This window comes from Medicago sativa, chromosome 4, assembly GCF_051527215.1.
Source record: "Medicago sativa cultivar Bolivia chromosome 4, Bolivia_mono, whole genome shotgun sequence".
Lineage (NCBI taxonomy): Eukaryota > Viridiplantae > Streptophyta > Magnoliopsida > Fabales > Fabaceae > Medicago > Medicago sativa.
The window spans coordinates 29,543,165-29,565,364 of NC_140752.1; the positions used below are offsets into that span (position 1 = coordinate 29,543,165).

A 22,200-nucleotide genomic window follows, 5' to 3' on the forward strand; every position below is an offset into this window, starting at 1 on the left:
AAATAATCAATTTTTAAAGGGAGAAGAGCAATTTTAGAACAATTTATTCTTCCATAAAATTCACTAATCACTTGAGATCAATTACTTTGTAAAAAATGGAATATTGTACATTGTTTGAGTAAATTGGTAAAAAATGGTAGTAGAAGCAACAAAATGAAAATAAATGAGTGGTGAAAATCCTTATTTATTAATTTTGTTAGGTATGCAACAATTTAACCTAATATTTTTCCACTCAGTTGCTGAATTAGGTTAGCAGTAATTTAACTTAACAAATTCCATCTAAAAAATGCATCGCACCAATTTCATTCATGTCCTCATGTTTTTTTTTGGTACACTTATTTAATACTAAAAAAAATCAAATATCTAGTGGAAATTAAAAGGCACAAGTAGTAGTATTTAACAAACGCGCCAAACAAACTCTACTCTCCGGGTTTAGGGTTTTTAGGAGCGCAGAGAAGCGAAACAACTCTTCCTCTGAAACAATGGCTTTTTGGGGTAATCACTTTTTTTTCCTTTTCCGATCATAAACCTAGACGTTAATTCATTCTCTGATTGTGATTGTGATTGTGATTGTGATTGTGATTGTGATTGCAGGTGTTGAAATCAAACCTGGAAAACCTTTCACTCACACTTATGATTCTTCCAAAGGTCGCCTTCACATTTCAATGGTAATCTTTCATTGCATGTTTTAATTTACTACGATTCATCCATTTTATTGTTATTTGCACCGCGATTTTGTTGAAGCTTTTGTGTTATTGTCAAGATCACTTTGAGTGAGTTTGTTACTGTGATTCTGCCAAATTCACGGCCAATTTTGATATGCATTTAGGGTGTGTTTGGTTTGGTTCAAAAATAAAATGATTTTGTTTCACAAAAGTTTAATGTTTTTATTTTTTTTAGAGACTTTTGAAGAAAGCTGAAGCTACTTTGTGTTTGATTACTGTAATAAAAATCATTTAAAAAAAAAATGAAACTCACTTTAGTTCATTGCTTTTAGAAAAAATAGATTTTGGAAAAGCTATTAGAAATAGCTTTTCATTTAAGCTTAAAAATGAACTTTTTAACAAAGTGATTTATTTATTTTTTAAAAAAATCTGAAGCGAATGCTTTTAAAATAATAGAAGTGATTTTTTTTGGGTAAAAAAACCCAAACGAACGGGCCTTTAGTGTGTGTTTGGTTTTGCAATGACAAAAGTTGATTTTGTAAAATTGATTAGGCTTAAAAGCGAGCTTAATGTGAAGTGGTTTTATGTTTGGGTGCATTTACATAAAAGTGAGTTGAACAATAAACTTAAGTGTAAAAATCATGATTAGACTCAAAAGCTACAAATCCTAGCTTCAAGTTAGAATCAATTCTAGAGGCAAAATCAATACTACTCCATAGCAACTAAACTTGTCAAAATCAATTTTACACTTCCAGAATCAATTCTGGCTGCTCCAAACATGAACGTATTGCATGTTTGGAATACAGTGAGTTTGACGAAATCATAGCGTCACAGTGATTTTGATGAAGCTCCAAAGTGTAGTTTTTGTTATAGTGACACAATGATTCTATCAAACTCACTGCCAATCCAAATATGCACTCAATGCATGTTTGGAATACGAAATAATGGTGGCGCCATGATTTTGTTGAGGCTCCTAAGTATAGTTTTTGCCTAACTTACCATCAACCTAAGCTTGCACTTAATCTGTTATCACTTGCAAAATTAGATTGTGAATAATTGTAAACTTTGAATTTCAGGCCACTTTGGGACATGGCACTGCAATTACAAAAAGCACTCTGCAATGTAATGTGGGAAGCAGAAGTCCTGTTTATCTGTGCTCTCTTTATCCAGGACAAACTGAGTCCTTGCAATTGAATTTGGAGCTTGAGGAAGATGGTAATGTTATTCTTTCCGTCCTTGGCCCTCGGAGTATTCATCTCTGCGGTTATTATCTTGCCCGTGGCCGCTATGGCAATACTATGGATGATTCGTATCCTTATATTTTTGACAAACTTTATTTTTTCCGTGCACCTTTTTTTTTTTTTTTGGTTATTATGGTTTATTTTATTGGTGCCAGCATGCATTTTTTACACATTGAAATCATTCAGGAAAATGGAAACTTGGTGCATTTGATTAAGGCTAAGTTTGGATTATCTTGTAGTTTGTGACAGTTTTTCAATTCTTTTAACTTAGACAAGTATTTGGTTCTGAACTTAAGAAAATGTAAGTTCATATGTGCTTATAAAGTTAACCGAAGGAGCTTCTGAGAATAGAGTTGGGGGAAGTTGATTAAGTCCATGGTTGGATTATCATGTAATTTAGAACAGTTTTTCAATTATTTTCACTTAGATAAGTATTTGATTTTGAGCTTAGGAAAATGTTAGTTTATACATGCTTATAAAGAAGTTAACTTAAGGAGTTTCAGAAAATATAGAGATTGGTGCGTTATTTGATTTTAATATGTGCAAGTCTCATAGTCATTGAAAAATTATTTTCATTTTTCTGGTTTCTGCAAGTGTTTATCGAAAACTTTACCCAACCTAGTTCTAAGAAGTTCACATTGAGTCCTTTGATGGTTAAGCCTGAATCATTATTTGGATGGTGCGTCTGTCAAAAGATAAAGTACAACTGTATTTCCAAATCCAATTGTCCTTTTTCTTTGTGGGTTTCTTTTTCTTGATTTCCTTCACTACAATGGAAAGGGAATCATATGGAGAAGATATAGCCAATACAGAAACAGAGAAATCTGATCGCAGTGATGAAGATGACTACGATGATAGTTTTATTAACGATGACGGTGATCTAGCTGTTTTCTCAGCATCTCCTATTTCCAATGAAGGCAAGCTCAAATATTTATGTTAATCTTTAGTTTGTCTCCATTTCAATCCCTTGATGATGTTTGCATCATTTCTTTGTTTTGACTGTGATTACTGCAGAGGAAGCATCTTCTGATGGCGGACGAAAAAGTGCGAAAGGCAGCAGAAGACGGCTGAGGAAGAAGTACCACTTGGTAGAGTCGGATGATGATAGCGGTCTTGAAGGAAAGAAAACTGTCAATGACAGTGTGCATGTACAATCTCAGGAAATTGATGATGAAGATAGTCTACCAATTTCTTCTCTTTGCAAGAAGAATAAATCCTTTGTAAGGGTCTTGGATCAGGAAATGGAAGATTGTTTTGACAAAGAAGCAATTGATGCTGGCGAAAAAGACAGTGACGACCATGAGAACAGTATTACTGGAACAAAACTGAAAACTGACAATGCTGTCACTGAGAGTCAGATTCATAGGTGACTCTTCTCAATGCATATCATTATTCAAATAAACACTTGCTTTTCTCATCTTTAAGGTCTTCCCTTTTAGAGATAGTAAATTTTTATTTGTTCTTGCCTTTGTTCTTAAATTATGTTTGTACTGAAGCAGGGAAGCTGAACCTTCAGATCAGTTGACAGTTCCTTCCACTGTTCCGGATGTTGGGGATAATAAAAAGTCAAAAAAGAAAAAGAAGGGAAAGGAAAAAGAAACCTCCACTGAACTAGATAATGCTGCACAAGATGAGCCAAAAATGAACACGTCCCAGGATCACTTTGATCAGGAAATGCATGATAATATTGACAGAGAAACAGTTGATGCTGGCAAAAAAGACGGTGAAGACCATGAGAATAGTGCTACTGAAACAAAATTGGAAACTGACAATGCTGTTGCAGATAGTCAGACTCACAGGTGACTCTTCTCAATTCAATATCATTGTTCAGATACGTGCTTGCTTCCCTCTTGGAGATTGTAAATTTTTAATTGTTCGCCTTTGTTTATAAATTATGTTTGTACTGTAGCAGGGAAGCTGAACCTTCTGATCACTTGGTCGATCCTTGCACTGTTCCGGATGTTGGAGATATTAAAAAGTCAAAAAAGAAAAAGAAGGGAAAAGAAAAAGAAACCAAGAGTTCTAGTAATGGTGATTCCACCGAACTAGATAATGCTGCACAAGATGAGCCAAAAATGAACACGGCCCAGGATCTCTTGGATCAGGAAATGGTTGATAATGTTGACAAAGAAGCAGTTGATGATGGCAAAAAAGACGGTGAAGACCGTGAGAATATTACTATTGAAACAAAATTGAAAACTGACAATGTTGTCGCAGATATTCAAACTCATAGGTGACTCTTCTCAATTCAATACCGTTGTTCAAATACACACTTGCTTTTCTCAGATTTTAAGTCTTCCCTTTTAGAGATACTGAATATTTAATTGTTCTTGCCTTTGTTCATAAATTATGTTTGTACTGAAGCAGGGAAGCTGAACCTTCAGACCAGTTGGCAGTTCCTTCCGCGGTTCCGGATGTTGGGGATATGAAAAAGTCAAAAAAGAAAAAGAAGGGAAAGGAAAAAGAAACCAAGAGTTCTAGTAATGAACATTCCACCGATCTAGATAATGCTGCGCAAGATGAGCCAAAAATGAACACAGACGAGGATCTTCTGGCAGGAAATGAACAGCACCAGCAGCAACCTAATGATAAGTGAGTGTTCATGTCTTGAGTTCTTGTTATACTTATAAGAAACTGTTATTGCTCTCTATATTTGTTGTTCACAGGATAAAAATGTTAGATTAATTTGGAAAATTAGGCCAAACTATTGTATTTATACAAAAGCCTTGAAACTTTGAAATAATGAATTTATGGTTCTTCATTTCCGCGGATATATTACGAGTGCTTGATTTAAAGATGAGGCAGGTTGCTATTTATATCCCAGGCTGATGACTTTTTTCTCATACCTCTTTTTTTTCAAACTAATTCATGAGACGAGACTTCTATTTAGTGTCAAGCTGGTTCTCTTTAAATGTTCAAAACTTAATTCTGGTCAGTTTTTTTGGAATGTCAAGTTGGTTCTCTATAGTGTGCTTCATTTCCGAAAACCGAAAATTCATTCCAAATGTTAATGCTGTTGGGTTTTTGTTGTTCATAAAGTGAAACAACAATGTATGTGTTTGTTTCAAATGACCCATGTGGCAATGTACAGTATAGTGGCAACCACGTGTTGACTCACATCTCTGTCCGACTTATATGAATCTATGCTACCACTTGGCTTTTGGCTGTTGGCAATGCCTCCTCGAATTAACGAGTGAGTGAGAAAAGACACTGGTGAGATGGTGGCATGTCTGGCTCATGGTGGCAGTTACTTTTTACTTTGACGGGATTTGCTTTCTTTTATATTTTAAAAATGCTTGTGGATCTTTCTTACATTAGGCATGGCCATATCATACATAAATCAATAGGCTTAAATGATACTGGTTTTGTGGGCGTCATCTCTCGGATTGGTTAATTGATTACAATTAATGCATCACACTATTTTTTTTTTATTTTCCTCTGTCAGACTGGTATTCTGTTAACATTGCAGCTGAAAAATTCAGGGTTGATATTTCTTAGAAGATCACCGCTGAATTTTTCATCTAATTTTTAAGTGGATACCAAACTGAAAATGGTGTATTCATGTCCTTTACTCCTTTACAAATAATATCATGAGTCTGACCCTTACTCATATTCTGCTATAGTAGGAGTTTTATTGGTTGCCAGTTGCCTTTACTTTTGATTTTTTTTAATAAGTATTGCTATTTTAGTGATAATCATAAAAAAAAGTTATGTTTGATACAAATTATTTGTAACAAGTCCTAAAATTTCTCATGCATATATCAAATTTTAATTACTATCTTTTTAATACCTAATAGCTATTCACTTTGGCAAAGTATTTTGCTTGCACCTTTGTTCTGCATCTGCTTTCAAAGGCAATGTTCTTGAACATGAAAGGAGAACTGACAATGCATTTACGAACTTCCTTTTGTTGTTACTTGTAAAGATTTCTGGTTTGGTTGTTGATCATTGTTGTCTTTGGTATGAGGCAGGAAAGCTGAAACCACGGATAAAATACTACCTTCTTCACAGGTTGGTCAAGGACAGGATGAAAAACCAAAGAAAAAAAGGAAGGAGCGGTCAAAGGAGAAGACACTTTTTGCTGCTGATGATGCTTGTATTAGCAATGTTGTTAACCTTCCTCAGGGAAATGAACACATTAATCAGGACACAGTTAATGGGTGAGTTTTTTTTTTTTTTAGCTACTTCTATTTATATAATCAGGTAATACCGTAATACTAGAATAACTCTACAACATATGGTATTTGATATGGAGAAGTTGTTGAAATACTCTTCATGTCCTGGATATATGCAACAGAACTCACAAAATCAGCTGTATTGATGATGCAACAGACACCTAGGCTGTCCTTCCTCATATAAATTATTTACAGAATATAGGCAATGCATATTTCATACTGCATCACTGCCATTTTCACTGTGATTCGAATTAAAATTGCGTTGCATCCTGGCAAAAAAGAGAAGACTAATTTTTGTTATCTGATAACCTATGGCAAATTAGCAGGGATGTTAAGATTGCAGACAGTGTTGCATTGCCTTCCTCTGAGACAGATTCTCAAAAGAAAACAAAGAGGAGAAAGAAAGAACAAATAAACAAAGCTTCACATCCTGAAGGTGACAACAGAAATGGAGAAGGTATCATTCAAGATTACAAAGCCGACAAAGAGACAGCAGAGTCCGATGGTCTGACTGATAAGTTTTCTGAAAAGAAAGAGCAACATCCGAAGCTAACAATTGAAAAGTAAGTGTAGTCTTTTTGCTTCATCCAATATCTCTCCATTATCGTAGTAAGGGATATAAATTCCATCATTCATTTCTTTGGCAATAAACCAAATCAATTTCTTGTGATGGGGATATGCTGTCTTAATTGGTCTTTCGCAAAGCTTGTGACTTATGAGTTTAATACCCCCTAAATTTGTGCAGTTTTGCAAGTTAATTTTGTTATTAAAAATAGGATAGGAATAAAAGGACTTCTCCATCATTCCTTTGCTTTGCTCTTAGACCTAATAATCTCTTTGAACAACGACCTCCCTTAACTCCATAGGTATATCATTTGGTCCTACTATGTGGACCCCAACTGTGGGTTCTCATGACCCATTTCCTAGTCCTCAATAGAAATTTATGTTGGGAAAATTAAAGAGGGAAGAAAGGGCATGCTTATGTGGCAGGGAGTGGGGGTAGTGTGTTATCCAACTCTGGGGAGTCAGTTATATGAGGACTGAGGGGAGAGGAAGATTATCTGGGGAAATCATTAGTGGTAGGTAGGACAGACAATATTGTTCTCTGTAGGAGCTCGGCTCTGTGGGCCTTAGGATATTCATCCTTTTGCAGTTATCTTTCACATTTAGAAATAATACACTGTTATTCCAGTAGTTGTGCATTTTAATTCCTTATGAAACAAATGTGATTCGGGTACGCAACAAACTATCTTACCATTGGCAGTCTTCTTCAATTTTTACCTTTGGATTTTATAAATTTCTTTGGTAATAGGAATAATTGTTTCTCCTATCAAGTGCTATGTCTATTAGAGTTCAATGTTATCTCTTGTCCTTCGTTTAAAAGTTTATAAAATAACTCTTCTATCTGCTCTTCATATTTTGTTCTATGACTAATACTTTTCCATCATCATCCTTAATGCACATTACTTGCTTATTATCCTTTGTTCCATTCTTCCTAGTAATAGTAGTATTTGTTTGAATATTAGATACAATAAATCATAGAATCTCATGACATCCCTCTACAGTATTTTGTTTTCGTTTTCACAGACCACCAAATGGGAAAACATGAATTCTAAAGCAATTTTTTCGCAGCGTGTTTTTAATAGAATCAATGTTTGAGGTGTTTCAAGTCTAATATAAACAGATTACAAATATTCTGAGCACTACTGTTATTCAGTTTTTGACTTCTTTATTCGTCAGAGAGATTGAAACAGTAGGCATAGACCAAAATACAATTAAAGAGAGGCTGCGGTTCTAATCTTAAAATCTTGGGAAAAAAGGGCAGCATTTATCATTGTTGTGATTGGGCAAATGATTGAAGAATTAATTTTCTATATACAAATAATTAGTTATTTAAGCAAGTGATCCAATATTTGCTCAAAAAAAAAAGGAAGCGATCCAGTAACCAAGACAATCATTAACTCATGCAACTCATGAGAAAACTGTTAGCCTTCATCCTATGTTACCCCATCTTAAAGTGTACGCTTAAATTTTCTCCATCAGCCACTTATTCTCACTCAAACTGTCAACAATATAAACCACTCTTCTTTTTCATTTTTGCATTCTACATTTTTGTTTCCAGTATTCTATTTTTGCAAGTTACACATTCTTTGCACGCTTTTCATATTTGTTTTTTTAGTAAGTTACAATTTTGTTCCTCGTATTTCTTTTTTGTATGTGCTACCATTTTGTTACCGGCGCATATTTGTGGAATAGTAACTCTCCTAATTGTAGTCATGGTTTCATTGATATATGTTTCATGCTGTGTGAGTTAAAAGGTCTAGCCCAATGCATTTACTTTTTTGGGAATAAAATAACTTCTGAGTAGATGTATCATAATTAATTCATCTTTGAATTTATCAATTATTTACCATCCAATTTTTATAGAAAACCTGTGAAATACTTGTTGGGTAATAGTATAATTGGCAAAAAAAAAGTTGATGTGACCTTTAACTTTGAAAACAACTGATAAGTAGCAACAAAACATTTCTAAAAAACCGATGATAAAAAGGAAAGATGGTTGAATCTACACATTTAATATCATCCTCTCTTGTTCCCTAACATACTACAACTTATTTTGTGCAATAATCTTGGATATTATTTCTGGTGCAGCAGTGTGGACAATGGTGCTCAAGACAATCCTGATGGAAATCAATCCGAAGATAAGAAAGTTAAGAAAAAGAAGAAGAAAAGTAAAAGTCAGGGCAGTGAAGTCGTAAACTCTGACGTGCCTGTATCGGTTGAGCAAAGTACTGAGATGATGGAAGAGGATGGAAATAATGTGGAGGATACAAAGCCTTCCCAAGTTAGAACATTGTCAAATGGACTAGTTATTCAAGAGCTTGAGACAGGGAAAGAAAATGGGAAAATTGCTGCAGTAGGGAAAAAGGTAGTTCTGTTAAATGATTTAAAATATTTTAGTGAGTAGTGACTGCCTCTATGAAGACAAACATTAATTGCAGATTTGATTTGATTATATTTAAATGAATGTCCTTTGCTTACAGATCAGCATCAATTACACGGGCAAGTTGAAGGAAAACGGGGTGGTGATTGAATCAAATGCTGGCGAAGCTCCTTTCAAATTTCGCCTTGGTAACATATCACCATTTACCAGAACATTTTATTATCTGGATATGACTATTGTATACTTGGATCTTACACTTACATTGCCTTTTGCAGGTAAAGGAGAAGTTATTGAGGGTTGGGATATTGGTCTTGAAGGTAATCATTCAAACATTGTCTTGTTGTTTTCTCTAATTGTGGTTTCTTTTTTTTTTTGGTTAAAATTGAAATATAATTTCTCTTTTCATGATTCTCAGGCATGCGAGTTGGAGAAAAGAGAAGACTTGTTGTTCCACCATCAATGACGTATGTGATTTAAATCATGTGTTCAATTAATATAATTTTCCTTACTCTGGTTTTTTTCGTCCTAGAATCTTTATAACCTTCTCTAATATGTGCATGTTTCAGGTCTAAGAAGGACGGTGAAAGTGAAAACATACCACCAAATTCATGGTTGGTTTATGACTTTGAACTAGTTAAAGTTCATTGATTACTCCATCCAACTGATTGTGGCTGGTCGTGTTTGAGTGAATATGGGAAATATATGGAGTCAGGAGGCAATCAAAATCCGGATTCAATTGTATGATAACAGTTTTCTGTTGAAATCTCTGGTAACTTTGCCCCTCGTGATTCATTTTTGGTATAGAGGACAGTTGGTTGATACTTGCAATCAAATCCAAAGTTGTTTCTTTCAGATACTATTTAAAGACCGAAAACCATGTCGAGTCGTTGGTGAAAGTCATGGTGGTTTTAAGATATATGGGATTGGTTGCTTTCCTTTTTGTGCTAAAAGTAAAATTACTTTTAAAAAATAATGTTATGGATGCTGTTCTTTCTCCATGTCTCCACATATAATGTTGATTTTTTAGTATATAGACGAAATCCCAATAGTCACTTTAGAACTATACACGTAAGTGTAGGAGTAAGGGTTCGAACTCCGGTCACGGTGTTAAGCCTAGCAGTTTCAACAATTTTACCAGTTGAGCCAAGACTTTGACCAATCCTGCAGAGTCTTATGTTTAAGTTAACAAATCTGTTAGTATAGTATTTGGCATGAGGTGGCGTTTAGGCTGGACTGATCAATGTTTTGGTTCAGTCTGGACCTATGGAAAAATACCTGCAACAGTGGGTTGTTCAGGTAACATGCTTAATTATATATTCCCCCATGTATGTGGTAAATTATAATAGGCTCCACATTGGTAAATAAAATTATAAATTACACACATAGATCAAGTACGCTTCTTATGAATTAAAAACAGTTCAATTCAATTCAACAAGTGAACTCAGAACTAACAACTGAAACGCCGAGATGGCGGTGTTGATCTGGAAAATCATGCAATGAAATTAACAAATTAAACCTAAATCAAAATGACAACAAACGTTCATCATGAGTTTAATATTCATAATCCTTCAATCAAATTTTCGTTCCTGTTCGTCCATCTTTTTCCGAAAACTCCCTACCATTTATTCCTTCCTGTTCGTCCACTTGAGCTTCAGCCAACAACCATTCACTAAGAATATGAAAAGAGATAAAATGGTCGTGGATGAGTTTTCCAGAATGATAGTAGCAGTTTCCGGTGCGGTGGTCGCCGACGAAGTTGCTTCGATCTTGAAATAAATACACGGCTTTTGATGTGGTCCTCATGATGATGATATGGTAGGTTTAGTTTTTTAAATCATGACTTGTGGTGGCTGGAAAAGAAGAGAGAATGTGTTGGTTAAAAATTTCCAACATCTTAGATCTTAAAAGTAAAATAATGGTTGTGTAGAGGAAGAAGAGAGAATTTCGATGGTAGTGATGGTGTGGCAAAAAGATATGAGATGATGGAGGAAGGGTGGCTGAAATTTGGTGTTGGTGGTGATAGTGTAGAAGAAGAAGAACATTGTTCTTCTTTCATGAGAGAGGAAGAGAACTGAAAAGAAAAGAAAAGGCTCACCTGAGCTAATCTCTCAATTTTCCTTTTATTTTATTTTATTAATTCCAAGTTATTATTAACAATTTGTCAAAAAATAGTAGTTTATAGTAATACATATTAATGATGAATTGCATGATAAAAACTCTATACTGGGCATATGTAGCCGTATGTTGTGTATCTTGAGAAGCCATGACTTTTTTTTTTCTTCAATCTAAATTGGCCTATTAAGCTTTCAAAACCAAAAGCAATTATTGATAAGTTTCATGCCACTACAGCAAATATGTTAGTTAAACCATCCACCTATATAACAGGTTGCCTATATTTAATCCTGACCACTGGTTATATTAAATATTATATCAATGATACACATAAAATGGGACCATTCTGCACCCATAATTTTATGGGTCCAAATTAAACAAAACCTTGGCATGATCCCAATAAACCAAGCATATCGGTGTTTCCTATACAGTATGATAATATGTCTATTGAATTATTATAATTAAAAATGGGACGTGTTAACAAATGCCTTATAGCATTCTTCAAGGATTCCAAGTTAAGAAATTATTCATTAAAAAAGAAATATTTTAATTTTCAATCCATTAAAAACATAGATTTTCATAAAAAAATAAATAAATTATAATTTAAGGTACTTCAAGAGTGCCTTTAGGATACTTATTAACATTTCCCTTAAAAAAAATTGATAAAATTAAATCTGTGTTTATTATATAGCTATATATATCCGGGGTTTTTTCACAATAAATCTTTGGTTTTTATACAACAAATCAGCAGTTAGAAATCGAATCATTGGTGTACTTTTAAATGAAGTTAAGTTTACGTAATAGATAAATAACACTCTTTTGATAATGTGTTGTTAGCATTTCTCTTGTTGAAAATGGTTTTAGGTTTTTTGAGAGATTAAATTCTGTATAGGCCATGGTTTCAAGAGTCGCAGAGAGGAGGATGGTTGTTTACTTAAGTGAGTTTTTAGAACCCATAGCTCTTTCAATAACTTTGTCAAATGCAGCTTACTTTTATTAATGGTGGAGCGGGAACAAAAAAGATGGGTATGTCAAGTTGTATACCTCTATTTATTTATTTAAACCTTTACCCAATAGGATTAAACCTTCTACTTTTTTTGACAAAAGGATTAAACCTTCTATTGGAGAAGATAAACAAAGATAAATCTTCGTCCTTTTTAATTAATAACACACAAACACAACACAAAAGAATAATCAAAAGTGGCACAAACAATAATAGAAGGAAAGATAGAATACATCAAATAAAATATAGAAACAAAAGAAGATGCCACACTCTTAGAGAGCTTCTTTGGGTTAGATCATTATATTGAACTAAGAGCAATTACATCAGTGAATTGGATAGTGCATATTTATCCAAAATCTTGAGACATTTGATATATGAATTCTCTAACTTAAATGTTGTTCAACAATCCAATGTGAGGCTTTAACTCACACTTGACACATCACAACATCTCTCTTCAAGTTTAAGATTTTCCGCATCTGTGATCCAATATACTAGGAATTTTTCATGCTCCCCCATCAAGTCGAAACATGACTTTAATACTACTGTTAGATCATGAGAGGAAACTTCACTAAGTTGGATCATCACATTGAGTTAAGAGCAACAATACAAGTGAGTTGGACACCATATCTTCATCCAAAACCTTAAAACATTAGTTATATGGTTCATGTAACTTATAGGTTGATCAACCTCAATCTTCTATTCAATAAAATTTTAACTTACACTTGACACCTTGTCAAAAAACTTACACTTACACCTCAAAAAACTTACACTTGACACCCTTATTCAAACTTATAGGTTCATCTATTCAATTTTATTCAAAGGTGAGAATACACGTTGTTTATAGCCATAAAGGGCATAAATTCCCCCATCCTTTTCCAATTGAGTTGGGCATCGAACCCTAGATTCCACCAGAAGACAAGTGGCCAATGCATCTTATGCAATGCAATCCTCTATTATGGCCCCCTTCCCGTGTTATTTACACATATTACTCCAAGTAAATTGTCATTATTATAAAATTAATCAAATTTAAAATTAAAAATGAAAGTCTTAAACAAATAAAATGTTAAAATCAAATAGTTCATGTTCCCATCATAGACTCTTCAACTTTTTGAAGGATTTGGATCCGTTTTAAACTTGGTTCTTTATGATTGAACTTAAATGCAAGAATTCTTTGTTCAATACTTCTTTCATTTTGTTTGTCTTGAATTTTGTCATTCAGTCCCTTCATCTTAATGAATTCTTCTATAAAATTCCTTCCACATACTTAATAAGTTCAAGATTACATCAATAACCGAGTTAACTTTCAAGTTCAACAACACTATGCAAAAACATAGTTTTTCATCTGTTTTTCAAAAGTGTGTATGGTATTTTTCTAGTTGGGGGTGATGACTTGGCTAGTGCATAAGATTCAGCAGGAAACGGTTGAACTTTGTCTACTCTAACACTTACAAAGCACGCTACACTTGCAAAAAGATCTTAAAGAGCAATCTGATCATGCATGAAAAAAGACAAAAAAAAAGTGTGAGAGTTAACTTAAAATCAGGATTCTGCAGAAGCAACGTGCCACGATGGAGAAGCAACGTGCCACGATGGTTGAAGAATTTCGTGAGGCAAGTCACTGGATTTTTCGTGCCACGATGGGGTCGCAACGTGGCACGATGGTGTGCTGGCAGCGAATAACAGAAACGTATTTTCTGGTGCAGATTTGTTCCAATTTTTAAGCAAAACTTTTACTATAAATATAGACCTTGTATCAGACTATTTTAAGAGAGATAGAGGGGCTGAAACAAGGGTTTAGAAAGGCAACAACAAAACTAGGGTTTGTATAGAGTTTGTCTATTGGCAACAAAACTAGGGTTTGTGGGTTGATTCACCTTGGGAAACACTATTAGGATTGAGTCTCTTGGTTACGGGAAGAGGCTGGGATTTGGGTAGAATTAGGCGGGAGACTTATTCTTGTAACTCAATACCTCTTTGTAACGCTACTCATCATATAGTGGAACGGAGGGCTGCTCTCTCCCCCAGACTAGGTCAATTTGGACCGAACTGGGTCAACAAATTCTTTGTGTTCTCTCTTCCTTTTTTCTTTCGCTGTTGTTTTCTACTTTTGGCTTGTGTTAATTGTTCCATACACTTTGATTTTGGTTGCTTAATTATCCCTTGCTCCACACATCAAGTTGTTATTGGTGTGGTTTTCTCATCGAATCCTCAACAATTGGCGCCCACCGTGGGGCAAGGGTCAAAGGATAATCAAGTATCATGGGTTCGAAGTGGGATATTGAGAAGTTTACCGGAAGTATCATGGGTCCGATGTGGGCAAAGTTGGAATCTTTGTATATGACAAAGTCTTTGGCTCATCGGCAATTCCTAAAGCAACAACTCTACTCATTCAAGATGGTGGAGTCAAAGGCCATCATGGAGCAACTTACGGAGTTCAACAAAATCCTTGATGACTTGGAGAATATTGAGGTGATTCTTGAGGATGAAGATAAAGCTATACTCTTGTTGTGTGCTCTACCTAGATCTTTTGAATCGTTTAAAGATACCATGCTCTATGGAAAAGAAGGCACTGTTACCTTGGAAGAAGTTCAAGCAGCTTTGAGAACAAAGGAGTTGACTAAGTCGAAGGACTTGAGAGTTGATGAAAACGGGGAAGGCCTAAGTGTTTCAAGAGGGAATGGTGGAGGTAGAGGTAACCGGGGAAAGAGTAGTAACAAGACAAAGTTTAAATGCTTTAAGTGTAACAAGATGGGTCACTTCAAGAAGGATTGTCCGGAGATTAATGGTAATTCCGTACAAATTGTCTCTGAGGGTTATGAGGATGCAGGTGCTTTGATGGTGTGCTGTTTGGAGGATGAAGGTGATGTTTCTCACCTTGGGGGTGATGCCTGGTAGAGCGGTGGTCGTCTGGAGAGACGTTAAACACTCAACATCAGCCTGGAGAGGCGGTGGTAAGAACACTCATGATCTACCGGTTGAGGTGGAGGTTCAAGGTTGAAGACATAGTGGGATGTACTCATTTGCTAGTTGAGAGGTTGGAAGCTCAGCTTTAGGTGGAGTTGAACACACCGGGAGTGGTACGACTATGGAGGACCTTGGGTGCTATGCTCTAGTGGTGAGCAAGGGATTTCTTCATGAAGACGGAAGGCATTCCGGAGGTTGAAGAATGTATGACACGGCTTATGGAATTACCCTAAAAGTCCAAGGGTGATTGGATGCAAGGTGATCTTCAAGGAAGCGGGAGATGTCTCGTATTGAAGAGGTATGGTGTAGTCTTGTAGAACTACCTGAAATTCCTAGTGTAGTTTGGATACAAGGATCTTCGAGAAGGCGGAAGACATTCCGATGGCTGAAGAGGTTAAGGTGTGTACTTGTGGAACTACCTAAAATTCCTTGAGTAGTTTAGACACAAGGATCTTCAAAGGGGCAAAAGGCATTCCGATGATTGAAGAAGTTAGGGTTTAAACTTGTGGAGCTACTTGGTGTAGTGGGAACAAGGGAAAGAGCAGCAAGGTGGTTGATGGTTTGGTATCATCACTGATTTGAAGTCAAGGTGGAGAATTGTAAGAGTTAACTTAAAATCAGGATTCTGCAGAAGCAACGTGCCACGATGGAGAAGCAACGTGCCACGATGGTTGAAGAATTTCGTGAGGCAAGTCACTGGATTTTTCGTGCCACGATGGGGTCGCAACGTGGCACGATGGTGTGCTGGCAGCGAATAACAGAAACGTATTTTCTGGTGCAGATTTGTTCCAATTTTTAAGCAAAACTTTTACTATAAATATAGACCTTGTATCAGACTATTTTAAGAGAGATAGAGGGGCTGAAACAAGGGTTTAGAAAGGCAACAACAAAACTAGGGTTTGTATAGAGTTTGTCTCTTGGCAACAAAACTAGGGTTTGTGGGTTGATTCACCTTGGGAAACACTATTAGGATTGAGTCTCTTGGTTACGGGAAGAGGCTGGGATTTGGGTAGAATTAGGCGGGAGACTTATTCTTGTAACTCAATACCTCTTTGTAACGCTACTCATCATATAGTGGAACGGAGGGCTGCTCTCTCCCCCAGACTAGGTCAATTTGGACCGAACTGGGTCAACAAATTCTTTGTGTTCTCTCTTCCTTTTTTCTTTCGCTGTTGTTTTCTACTTTTGGCTTGTGTTAATTGTTCCATACACTTTGATTTTGGTTGCTTAATTATCCCTTGCTCCACACATCAAGTTGTTATTGGTGTGGTTTTCTCATCGAATCCTCAACAAAAAGGTAACAAAGTGTTTTTGTTATGCAACCAATCAACCTTTTTATTATTGACTCCCCAATTTTCTATTTCCATGTAAGTAAGTAAATCCACATGGGAGAGTGAGTACACACAACAAACAGAATTTGGCATTTTAATTATTCATAAAAAAGTAGCCTTAATAATTTATGATGGTAGTATAAAATGAAGTATGAACGAAACAAAAAGGGGAGAGCTTGCTATTGAGCCAGAAAATAGAACCCATCACCTATATCATTCCAATCCCTCATATATTTTCACATAAACCATTACCTTCTTCATTCACACAAACCATTACATTGAATCCCTGACAAAAATATCCAACACCAAAATAAAAGAGTAGTAGAGAGAAATTGAGGTGGAGGAATCTCCTACTGCGAGGCACCATCACCTCTAGCAAGCTGCACTGCTGATTGAAGCTTCGAGAGTCTCCTCTACTACGTGCTAAGTACTTATTTTGCATTCACTAATTAAATTAATCAGGTATTTCAATTTCCATGTGTTTATCGGTTGAGATCCTCTCCATTTTTTAAACGAATAAAGAGCTTGATAGAATGTATGAACTCTAGATAATAGGATACTAGACAAAAAAAAGAACTTGATAGAAACATAAAAAAGTTTAATGGTGGCACATTTTATAAAATATTATCGAACATAGATCTCACTAATATTATTTTTTTGGGGGCATTAATAATATTGTCTCTTTATTTATCTCTCTTCAAATATAAAACAAATTAAAACAATTTTTTTTTTATCGTAAACTTATTTTTTAAAAGAAAAGTTGTGACATACTTCATTAAGATTATGCATGAAAAAAGACAAAAAGAGGTGACAAAGTGTTTTTGTTATGCAACCAATCAACCTTTTTATTATTGACTCCCCATTTATCTATTTCCATGCAAGTAAGTAAATCCACATTGGAGAGTACACAGCAAACAGAACTTGGCATTTTATTCATAAAAAACTAGGCCTTAATTTATGATGGTAGTATAAAATGAAGTAAAGGCTTTGAACAAAAAGGGGAGAGCTTGCTATTGAGCCAGAAAATAGAATATATCACCTATATCATTCCAATCCTCCTTATATTTTCACATAAATCATTACCTTCTTCATTCACACAAACAATTGCACTGAACCCCAGTCAAAAATATCCAACACCAAATTAATGAGTAGTAGAAAGAAATTGAGGTGGAGGAATCTCCAACTGCGAGGCTCCATCACCTCTAGCAAGCTGCATTCACTAATTGTGCTAAGTACTCCTTTTGCCTTCACTAATTAAATTGATGAGATATTTCAATTTCCATGTTTTTATGGGTTGAGATATCCTCTACATTTTTAATAATGAATAAAGAGCTTGATAACCATACTTGGCGTGAAGGCAATAGAGCAGCTGATTGGTTAGCTAACTTCAGTTTAACTTTGAACGCTTTTGATTTCCATGTAATGGAGACTCCTCCGAGGGAGCTTCAAAATATTTTCTTTGATGACAGATCTGACGCTTGCATGCCTCGGAATGTTCGTTTAGATTTGTAGTTTTCTTCTTGGGCTTTTGCCCTCTTTTGTACAAAAAAAAAAGAGCTTGATAAAAACATAAAAGAGTTTAGTGATGGCAGATTTTATAAATTATTACGTTACCAAAAAAAGATTTTATAAATTATTAGCGAACATAGATCTCTCTAATAATATTTTTTTTTTTTTTGGGGGGGGGGGGTGGCACTGATAATATTGTCTTTGTATTTATCTCTCTTCAAATATAAAACAAATTAAAACATATGTATTCGACTAGACCAAAAAAAAACATATGTATTTTTTATTGTAAACATATTTTTCAAAAGAAATGTTGTGACAACAAAATAGTTTTAAAATTTTAAACAACTAGCTTTGATAAAAAAAAAAAAAAAGATAATTCGAAAATCATTTAATATATTCTTCTTTTTTTTGGTGTCTACCTCATTGCCTTATAATAATCCTTGAAATATACTACACACCATATGGGTGTGATAGTTGGTGTAAAAGTTGTATTATTATGAAAATTTATTATGTCCAAAATGCAATAGGTAAAAAGCAGAACAAATAATAATCACTACACTAGTAGCATAACAAAATCTGAAAACAACACACCCAAATACAATCGTACTTGGTACACTCTAAAAGAAACTTTGGCACCCATAACACTTCAAATACAATAACATCAAATTAAATAACCAAAATTATTTCAGCAACACGTCAAATGTAGGTTGAAAATAGAAAGAAAATAAAACCTACTACAAACAGGGTTAAATATACTAATTTGTAGTTGGATTTTTTTTATTGTTTTCAACCAGCACAGGACATGTTGTAGGAAGACTTTTGATTATTAGTTATTTAGTGTTATTGTATTTAAAATAGGGTTTTTCTGTCATGTTTAAATTTGCACACGTGCAAATTTGCACACGTGCAAATTTGCACATGTTAAAAAGTTTAATATAGTAACTTTATATTAAAATTTGTTCATTTTATATTAAATATGTAATCTTTTATAAATTATTGTTGTTCTTCAATAAAAAAATTACTACTTCCAGTTACCTTAACATTGCAATATTGCACATGTTACTATGTTAGACAAACCCTTTTAAAATGTAATATTTCAATAGATACTATTGAGGGTACAGATCATCACCATTTACATAAAAAATGGCAATCTCAATTTGCTTTCATATAAACAAAACACGTGTAAAAGTGAACATCAATGGTCATGATTAACAAACCATAAAAAACCACACCACTTTATGGAAAACCACTCCTCTTTCTCTCTCTCTCTCATGTGGAATTCAAAGAACCTGGAAAGTTTCTTAAGTTTCTTAAACCCATTTCCTATAACGCAATACCACCGCCGATAAACCTCATCTCTCTGTCGTATCGCCGCCATAGTTGTGTTGCCAAACAAGTTGTCGTTCCTGCACCGACTTGTCTTCACTCTTCATGTTACTGTCGTAATTCCCCTTCTATTTGAGTTATATCAAAGGTGGGTGCCAATTGGTGTTTATATCACATCTCATGTTCAACCATGCCATGATGCTAACTCAAATTGGCTGAGACTGTAGAAACAACACAAATAACACAAGAATTTGAGGAGATTAAGAAAGAAATTTGAGGCATTTAAGTATTTAACTGTAAACCCAACAGAACAATCACAGATAATGACATATTGAGAAAATCAATTCGGACATGAGGTGGCAGCAAGCCGTGCTATGACGGTCGACGGAAAATGGGAAAGGTCGCTGCCGACGGCAAAGGGCGAAAAGTTGGAGATGATGGAGAAGTTTTTGTTCTGTTTTTTGTTTCTGAAAGGAATATGTTTTAGGCTAAAATGCACTTTTGGCCCCCTATGTTTTGCCCCGTAGCAATTTTGGCCCCCTATTAAAAAAAACCACTTTCCAACCCCCAACTTTACCCCCTTTTGCAACTTATAGGCCCCCAATGATTTTGACTTGGTCAAAGCACAGGTGGCCAATAGATGGACGCCACGTGGCATTTAATTAATTAAAAAAATAAAAAAACAAAAAAGAATTAAAAAGGAATTTTGGTAAAAAAAAAAAGAATTAAAAAGGAATTTCCACCCCCACCTCATCGTTTCTCTCTTCCCTCCTTGTTCCTCTTCCTCTTCCTTTCTTTTCTTCTTCATCAACAACACCTTACTGCTCTTCTTCTTCATAGGTTGAGAGCATAACAAGAAAAAAGAGAGTTTCCCAGTTATTTTCCCAGCTATAACCGATTCTAATTTCTAATAGAAGCTCAAATCAACTAAATCAAAGAAAAACAGAAAACTGGATATTGTTCTAGTCTAGATTGAATCATGGGCCATGATGCAAAAATAACAAAACAACACCCTGGATATGGCAAAAATTCAATTATGGAATCATGGGCCATCTTGTTCTCGTCAAAACAACACCATGGTCAAAACAAAAAAATTGAATTTTTTACAACACACAGGTACCAAATGGCTGCTTCATCTTGTTCTCGTCTTACCTTAACCCACAAATTCCATTATTTCCAAATCACCCCTCACCTTCGATTCAAACCATCTAGAGAAGAGGATGGTTTGGTACGCATCCAATAAAGCCATCACCATGTTTGGTTTGTAGTTTATAACAACGTTTTGGAGAAGATGTAATGGAATTGAAGTTTGAAGAAGATTGAGACAAGGTTGTTGTGTTGTGCTGTGGTGTTTTGGGGTAAGCCGCAAGCTTCTTGTGATGTGATGGTGTGTAGAAAGAGCTTTTTTTTGGTAGTGAAGAGAGAAACGATGAGGTGGGGGTGGTTCTTTCTTTCTTCTTTAAAAAAAAAATGAGGTGGGGGTGGAAATTCCTTTTTAATTCTTTTTTTTTTTTGACCAAAATTCATTTTTAATTCTTTTTAAATTCTTTTTTGTTTTTTTATTTTTTTTAATTAATTAAATGCCACGTGGCGTCCATCTATTGGCCACCTGTGCTTTGACCAAGTCAAAATCATTGGGGGCCTATAAGTTGTAAAAGGGGGTAAAGTTGGGGGACTGGAAAGTGGTTTTTTTTAATAGGGGGCCAAAATTGCTACGGGGCAAAACATAGGGGGCCAAAAGTGCATTTTAGCCTATGTTTTAATTGACAAGAGTATGTGTTAAAAAAAAATGTGAGCCATTGATTCCTTCAAAAAAAATGTGAGCCATTGATATCTAACTTTTACACGTGTCATGTTTTTATGAAAGCAAATTGAGATTGCCATTTTTTATGTAAATGGAACACTATTGAGGTACGAGTTCCAACATGCATTTAATTTTATATACTCATGGTTTTCTCCAACGCATGCGAGTTGGAGAAAAAAAAGACTCGTTGTTGCACCATCAATGACGTATGTGATTTAATCATGTGTTCGATTAATATAATTTTCCTTACTCTGGTTTTTTTTTCCTTCTAGAATCTTTATAACCTTCTCTAATATGTGTATGTTTCAGGTCTAAGAAGGATGGTGAAAGTGAAAACATACCAACAAATTCATGGTTGGTTTATGACTTTGAACGGGTTAAAGTTCATTGATTATTCAATCCAACTGATTGTGGCTGGTCATGTTTGAGTGAATATGGGAAATTGATAGCGATTTTCGCAAGTGTATGAAATCGTGCAAGTAGTAAAATTAAAACGGTAAGACCGAGTGTCGAACTCGAGGATCGCGTTATACTGTTGAATAATATTTGTGACTTAATTTAACAAAAAGGTACTGAATTTGTTTGATTGCAATAATGAAAATTAAGCAAAGTAAAATTAACTTGAACTTTATAATAATAAGGTTGTCAGGGATGAGTTTCACTAGACGACTATCTTGAGTTATCAACTTGAATATGTCTATTGAATCGACTTATGGAATCATTACCGAGTTCTCTAATATATTCTTGCCCTAATTCCTTAGTGAAAGAATCATTAATCCTAAAATAACCCCTAATTCCTTAGGGTGTGTTTGTTTCAAGTTATATTTATTGATTCCCGGGAATAAAATGATAGGAATATATATGCCTATGTTTGTTACAAGTTTACTAAATTTTATTCCCGGATATAAAATGTTCCTGGGAATAGAAAAAATTTCCCAAGGAAAAGGGTGGGAATAAAGTTCCCATGGAGATGGGAATAAATTCATAAATAGTTATCTATTATAATCCCTATTTTTATGGTTCCTAGGAATATTATAAAGTTAACCAAACATATTTTTCCTAAATACCTTGGAATAAAATTCCCATCTTTATATTCCAAGGAATGTTATTCCTATGAATAAATTTG

General features: G+C 34.8%; 1 protein-coding gene across 33 annotated transcripts in view; it reads left to right on the forward strand.

The window, feature by feature from the left end:
* Positions 1–428: 428 nt before the first annotated feature.
* The window catches only part of LOC146927622 (peptidyl-prolyl cis-trans isomerase FKBP43-like), a 30,052-nt gene continuing 8,280 nt past the window's right edge, over positions 429–22,200 (forward strand). The window contains exons 1-15 of one of the 33 annotated variants that reach the window (XM_085700859.1): positions 429–495; positions 595–668; positions 1,742–1,974; positions 2,687–2,823; positions 2,921–3,272; positions 3,403–3,705; positions 3,816–4,139; positions 4,271–4,498; positions 5,878–6,066; positions 6,405–6,644; positions 8,734–9,010; positions 9,126–9,213; positions 9,301–9,342; positions 9,441–9,489; positions 21,384–21,522. In XM_085700859.1, coding sequence (XP_085556985.1) covers positions 483–495; positions 595–668; positions 1,742–1,974; positions 2,687–2,823; positions 2,921–3,272; positions 3,403–3,705; positions 3,816–4,139; positions 4,271–4,498; positions 5,878–6,066; positions 6,405–6,644; positions 8,734–9,010; positions 9,126–9,213; positions 9,301–9,342; positions 9,441–9,489; positions 21,384–21,465 — 2,631 coding nt within the window. In that variant the 5' untranslated portion in view covers positions 429–482 and the 3' untranslated portion in view covers positions 21,466–21,522. Of the gene's footprint in view, positions 496–594; positions 669–1,741; positions 1,975–2,686; positions 2,824–2,920; positions 3,273–3,402; positions 3,706–3,815; positions 4,140–4,270; positions 4,499–5,877; positions 6,067–6,404; positions 6,645–8,733; positions 9,011–9,125; positions 9,214–9,300; positions 9,343–9,440; positions 9,490–9,591; positions 10,024–21,383; positions 21,523–22,200 lie in introns of those variants that run through there. The other 32 variants (XM_085700858.1, XM_085700864.1, XM_085700866.1 and 29 more) reach the window with 32 other exon arrangements.